The sequence below is a fragment of the Erpetoichthys calabaricus genome, chromosome 8 (assembly GCF_900747795.2).
Source record: "Erpetoichthys calabaricus chromosome 8, fErpCal1.3, whole genome shotgun sequence".
Taxonomy (NCBI): Eukaryota; Metazoa; Chordata; class Cladistia; order Polypteriformes; family Polypteridae; genus Erpetoichthys; species Erpetoichthys calabaricus.
The window spans coordinates 132,536,149-132,543,146 of record NC_041401.2 but is presented as its reverse complement, the minus strand read 5'-3'; the positions used below and the strand labels follow the sequence as shown (position 1 = coordinate 132,543,146).

General features: G+C 38.5%; 1 protein-coding gene across 4 annotated transcripts in view; it reads left to right on the top strand.

The window, feature by feature from the left end:
* Positions 1 to 6,998, top strand: part of nadka (NAD kinase a) — a 235,054-nt gene that overhangs the window by 78,392 nt on the left and 149,664 nt on the right. For all 4 annotated transcript variants that reach the window (XM_051931383.1, XM_051931384.1, XM_051931385.1 and 1 more), the window contains one exon: positions 4,168 to 4,253. In XM_051931383.1, coding sequence (XP_051787343.1) covers positions 4,168 to 4,253 — 86 coding nt within the window. The remainder of the gene's footprint in view (positions 1 to 4,167; positions 4,254 to 6,998) is intronic.

Genomic DNA, 6,998 nt, shown 5'->3' with positions numbered 1-6,998 from the left:
CTGCTGCCTCGCAGTTGGGAGACCTGGGGACATGGGTTCGCTTCCCGGGTCCTCCCTGTGTGGAGTTTGCATGTTCTCCCCGTGTCTGCGTGGGTTTCCTCCGGGCGCTCCGGTTTCCTCCCACAGTCCAAAGACATGCAGGTTAGGTGGATTGGCGATTCTAAATTGGCCCTAGTGTGTGCTTGGTGTGTGGGTGTGTTTGTGTGTGTCCTGCAGTGGGTTGGCACCCTGCCCAGGATTGGTTTCCTGCCTTGTGCCCTGTGTTGGCTGGGATTGGCTCCAGCAGACCCCCGTGACCCTGTATTCGGATTCAGCGGTTTGGATAATGGATGGATGTATGTATGTATGTATGTATGGATGTATGTATGGATGGATGGATGGATGGATAATATAAAATCCTAGAGAAAGACTAGGGATAGGAGACGTGATCTTCACGTGAATATCACAGAAGACACTTAAAAGACCCACGAGACGAAAGGGATTGGCCACGGAGTGTCTCGTGGGTACCTTAAACGTGAAACTTTGTACCAAGAGATTGACCCAGAACCGTCTTGCGGGGACGTAGAACATGACATTCTTGCAAGACACGCCCTACTTACAACCTATATCAAATAAGACCACAAGCAGCAAAACACTCAGTCGTGTCAAGGCTTTGAGCACACACAGATCCAGGGCTCTCAGCGCATATAAAATGTATAAGGACAATACGTTCTAGATAAAACCTCAACGACTAAGCGAAGAAGAAAGAGCAGCGCGGAGAAAAGAGACTCAAAAGCGTTGGAGAGAAAAAAATGCAAAAAAGAAAAAATAATCGAGGTGCAAATTCAGAAAATAAGGAAAGTAATAATCAGTCCGGAACAAGTGGAATTGAAAAAAAAGCACGTCTAATCGGGCTCAGAATTAAAAGACAGAGTAAAAGACAAAGTAGAACTTCATAAAGACATTCAAAATGTTGGTACTATACACATGAAGAGCAGGTTAGAGATTATGAAAGCAGTGAAATTCGAAAGGCTCAAAAAAAAAACAATGGCTCGATACATATGCAGAGAAAGGTAAAGAATATGAAAGCAGTAAAATTCGAAAGTATTGTAGCATCCCAGGCAGGTTGAAGCCTTTTATTTATTTATTTATTTATTTTTTTTTTTTGAGTGACTGCTAGGTTCGATTGAGGGAGGGCGGAAGACTGCACGGAAGACTGACAGTGGGGTATTGATTGATGCAGTAAGCGGGGGGTGTCGGGACGGGAGGAGGGGTTGGAGAGGGTGCTGGAAGGTTGTGTTTGGGGTTACAAAGTCGGCGTTCTTTTTCTTGATTGTTCAAGTAAAACTTTTGTGAGACTTTACTATGTCTGTCTGTTTTATTTCTTCTCTTTTCGAGCCGGATGCGGAGGTCACTACAGTATCAAAAAAAGATAGTAAAGATCGCATTAGCACAAACAGAAGGAAATTACTTCTCGAAAAAAGGGAAAATAATCATCACAGACCAGGTGTAAGTGAAAAAATAGCAGGACAAAGCGAGGTCAGAAATAAAAGACAGAGTAAAACAAAAATAAAAATAAAAAGACAAAGTAAAACGTCATAAAGAGGTTAAAAAACAAGGGGGCCAAACAAATGCAGAGCAGGTTAGAGATAATGAAAACAATGGAATTCAAAAGACATGCAGAGCAAGATACAGAATATGAAAGCAGAAAAAAACCGAAAGTGTCAAAACAAAGAAAGTAAACATTTCATTAGCATAAACAAAGAGAAATTATTACTGGGAGAAATAACGAAAAGGCGAATAGAGATCGAATATATGGACATAGGTGATATGTCTGAAGTATGTAAATATTGGCTTTGAAGTTTAAGTCAGAGAATTTCAAAAATGGGATTTACCTCACATGCATTTATTGGTTACTTTGCAAAAAAAAAAAGAATTAACTGCTGATGATGTAGATCGTTTTGTCTGTGCTGAAATTCCAAACAGAGAAACCTATCCTGAATTATGGTACAAAATCATTAAACACGTCTCACGGACCTCATTTAAAAGATTCAGCATGTTGGGACTCTAAAGATTCCAAATATTGTTTTTAAAGAAGTTCTGAAATAAAAGTGAAACTAATGAAATAGCAACAATTCAAAGAAAAAAAAATCTTAAAAGTGTGTATCTGGCGAGTGAAGCAAGCAGGGGGTGAAGCCCCTTAGTGTGTATGTAATGTAATGTGTGTGTGTGTAATATGCCTTTTTTTTTTTTTTCAATTCTAAAAGTAAGAAAATATCTACCTTACTCCAGAACAATGTTCATACATGCTGCAGTTCTCTGTTCATGTAATTGAAGAATAGAGCTAGAGCCAGCTTTTGAAGGCCCCCATATCAGTTTTTTTTAACTAACACTAATTAAAGAGCTAATTATGTAAATTAGTTAGCGAATACACTATATGGACAAAAAAAATTGGTGTTTCAGTCAGACCTATTTCCACAGGTGTATAACATCAAGCACCCATCCATGCAGTCTCTATTTACAAACATTTATGAAACAAAATGGGTTATTAAGAATGGCTCAGTGACTTAAAGCGTGGTACTGTGATAAAATGCCACCTTTGCAAACAGACTGTTTGTGAAATTTCATCCCTGCTAGATATTCTACAGTTAGCTGTAAGTGGTATTATTGGAGACTGGAAGCATTTAGGAACAACAGCAGCTTAGCAGAAGACTATGTAAACTCACAGATTAGGGTCAACGACTGCTAAGGTGATACCATAGCTGAAGAGTTCCAAATTTCCTTTGGCATTAATGTAAGCACAAAAACTGTTTCCATGGCCAAGCAGTTGCATGCAAACCTCACATCACCAAGTCTAATACCAAGTGTCTAATGGAGTGGTGGAAACATGTTCTATGGAGTGACTAATCATGCTTCTCCGTTTGGCAGTCATATGGTAGAGTCTGGGTTTGGCGGATGCCGGGAGAATGTTACCTGCCCGACTACATTGTGCCAACTGTAAAGTTTGGTGGATGAGGGATAATGGTGTGGGTCTGTTTTTCAGGGTTTGGGCTAGGACCCTTACTTCTGGCTTACTGCTTTAGCATACCAAGATATTTTTGACTACACTATGTTTCCAATTTTGTGGATGTGTTTGGTGAGGAATAACTTGACTGGCCCACACAGAGCCCTGACTTCAATCCCATTGAACTGGAGTGGAGATTGCGAGCCAGGCCTTCTTGTCCAACATCAGTGCCTGACTTCATAAATGCTGTACAGGGTGAAAGAGCACAAATTCCCTCCGAAGCACTCCAAAATCTTGGGTAAAGCTTTCCAAGAAGAGTGTGAGCTGTTATAGCTGCAAGGAGAGGGACAAACTCCATATTAAAGTCTATGTATTTGAATACAATGTCATTAAACTCCTTGCTAGTGTAATGGTTAGGCATCTGTCCATATAGTTTGTCAGTTAATGCACACATTCAAAATATAAACAAATATAAATGCTTATATGTGTAACATATACTGTATGTTATGTTTATCATAAGCAGCTTTGGTATTTCTTTCATTCATTAGCCCCATAAGTGAGAAATTCTTCTCCATTTCTGAGTATTTAACATAACTTCATTTGTTCTCCAAAAGAACCAAAATTGGCAGCGATTCCTTCAAAAATGGACCTTTTTCCAAAGAAACAGTGAATTTTCAGTGATCAAGTTCAGGTGCATCTTCATCATAGACTGAATTATCCAAACAAACTGACCTGAATTACTTTGAAATTTCACTGTGAGGTTCATAGTTTTGTAAATTCACAGATCAAGTCTCCTAAATGCACAGATCTTTCCCATGAACAATAAGTTAACTTTTTAGACAAGTACTGATAACTGTAATTTCATCAGACAAAGATACATTATGCATAAAAGAGAACATATAACACAAAAGGCACACAGAAGACAAGGAAAATCAAACTACATTAAATCCTGAGTGTTACATTTTGGAAAGCCATTGTAAAATGCCATCTTTCATCTACCAGATGAAAAGTGCAACTTTAGGATGGGATAGTTGAAACAAGAATATAGCTGTAACGGGCTCACACTAATCAACTTCACAACAATATAAATTGCTGTCCGGAGATATAGTACCTGGTAACTAAGAGATTGAAAAAATTCACTGTAAGTGAAAATAATGCTCCCTTTGTCTTTTTTCTTTCTCTAGAGTATGATGACATTTCTGATCGAGTAGATTTTATTATTTGCCTTGGAGGAGATGGCACATTGCTGTATGCTTCCTCTTTATTCCAGGTTGGTACCCTATTTAATTCTATTTAAATAGGAAGTTCACTAAGTGCTGAATAATTTTTGTTCTTGTTTTATTAACCGTGCTGTGTGTGTGTTCCTCCCAGTTATGTATGACAAGCTCATGGTGGCGAACATCAAAAGTGAAAGCCTGCAAGTTAATAGATCACCAAGTGAGTCAGACGTTTGTATTCTAATGTTTGTACAGCCACTGAGGCGGGGCATGGTCAGTCACCAGGATAAACCACCATCCCCAGATGTAGTAATGGAGGGCCTCCACCACGCCCACTTATTCGCTAAGCACTCCTTTTCAATGATTGATAGATAGATAGATAGATAGATAGATAGATACTTTATTAATCCCAATGGGAAATTCACAATGGTCAAATAATTATGCTTCCTGGGTAGCAGTTTCCTGCTGAGAAACATCATGCAGTGTTCTTCCCCCTCAGAACATTATGAGAGCACTGCTCCTAAACTAAAAGCGCTTGTATCCATTTGCAAAAAAATTTCCTTTGAAAAGTCCGGATTACACAGAACCGAGAACAAGGATAAAGTGGCTTTTTGGTTCGAGAAGGCTATGTCACAGTTGTCGGTCCAGACAACACTACGATTATTTCTGTCCTTTGTCAAGTCAGTGAGGGGGGCAGCCCGATGATCAAAGTAGGGAATGAACTACCTGTTGTACCCTGTGAACCCGAGGAAGGCACAAACCTGCTTCTGTGTTGCGGTACGTGGATATGCAAGCACCTCCTCCACCTTGTCCATTTGGGGTTTGAGCAAGCCATTCCCCATGGAATATCCCACATAATGGGTTTCCAACATACCCAGCCTGCACTTCTTAGGGTTAACCGTCAACCCCGCCAGCTATAAACTGTCAAGCACCACCCGAAGACAGACAAGATGAGATTCCCAGTCATTACTGAAAATGACAACATTATCAAGATAGGCACCCGCATACGCGGAATGGGGACACATCCGCTGAAAGGTCAACAGTGCACCATGGAAACCAAAAGGGAGCACCGTAAATTCAAACAGCTTGGAAATCTTATTCAAACGCCTAAAATCAATACAGAACTGAACTGAACCGTCAGGCTTTGAAAAAAGTACAATTGGGCTCCGCCGTTCACATTTGCTCGGACGAATTACGCCTAACTGAAGCATCTTCTGCACTTTTTCGCATATAACCTTCTTGGTCACCTCTGGCAGGCAATACGGGGCCACCTGTACAGTAACACCAGGTGGAGTTATGATCTTGTGTTCCGCAATTTTTATCCGACCAGGCACGGCCAAAATGACGTCGGAGTTCCTCTCAATTACCGATAGCAATTCCACTTCCTGAGTGTCCATTAAATCCTTGCCTATAGCAACTTCCCTTTGAGAGACCGTTGCATACATGGCCATTACCACACACGGTTCATGTCACTCCTTCAGCAGATTAATATGCAAAACCTGTACAGGCTTCCGCCACCCTGGAATCCTAACTTTATAATTCACACACTTCGATGACTGCCGGACTCAACCACTCAGCCTGAAATTTATGCGGATACGGCAGAATCAACACCAGTACCCAATCTCCCTTCTTACACTGACAAAGTTTACTTGTCATGGCGTAATTACGTTTTTGTGCCTCCTGCTCACTCTAAAGATGTTTCACCACAATAGCAGACAGTATGTGTATATATATATATATATATATATATTTATATATGTATGTGTATGTATATATTGTATGTATGTGTATGTATATATTGTATGTATGTGTATGTATATATTGTATGTATGTGTATGTATATATTGTATGTATGTGTATGTATATATTGTATGTATGTATATGTATATATATATATGTGTATGTATGTATATATGTATATGTATATATATATGTGTATATGTATATATATGTGTGTATATATATATGTGTGTGTATATATATATATATATGTATATATATATATATATGTGTGTATATATATATATATATATATACTAGCAAAATACCCGCGCTTCGCAGCGGAGAAGTAGTGTGTTAAAGAGGTTATGAAAAAAAAAGGAAACATTTTAAAAATAACGTAACATGATTGTCAATGTAATTGTGTTGTCATTGTTATGAGTGTTGCTGTGTTTTATATATATAAAATACACACACACATATAAACATATATATACATATACATATACACATATATATACATATCTACATATATATATATATATATATATATATATATATATATATATATATATATATACACATCCACATATCAACATATATATATACACATATATACACACACACACGCTTTATGGGTGATGATTGTTTTACTCTTTTTATCTTTATTTTATTTTATTGTAGAATCAACTCCTATCTGCGCACAGCAGGGCAGCCGTGGGCGGATGCGTATGGTGTATTCACTCCATGTTATCGTGCATTGCGCTGTCAGTGGTATTTTGATAAAAGAATTTGAACAACATATAAGAAGCGTATAAATTATTAAACAGTAAAACATTAACATTTAAGAAGTAAAGTTACATTAAGTACTACTGCAGTGCCTTCGGGTATACCTCATTTTTTGTTTGCCCATTACATGCTTAAATGTATAAATTTTTTGGTGCACCTACCCGAGAACACGCGACATATAACCGAGCGTGGGAGAAGCATGGATTTTAAACACGCGTTGAGTTCATCTGCTGGTCTCCCTCGTGGAATAACTGGTAATGTTTGACTAAAATCTACAGCGAGTAAAACGA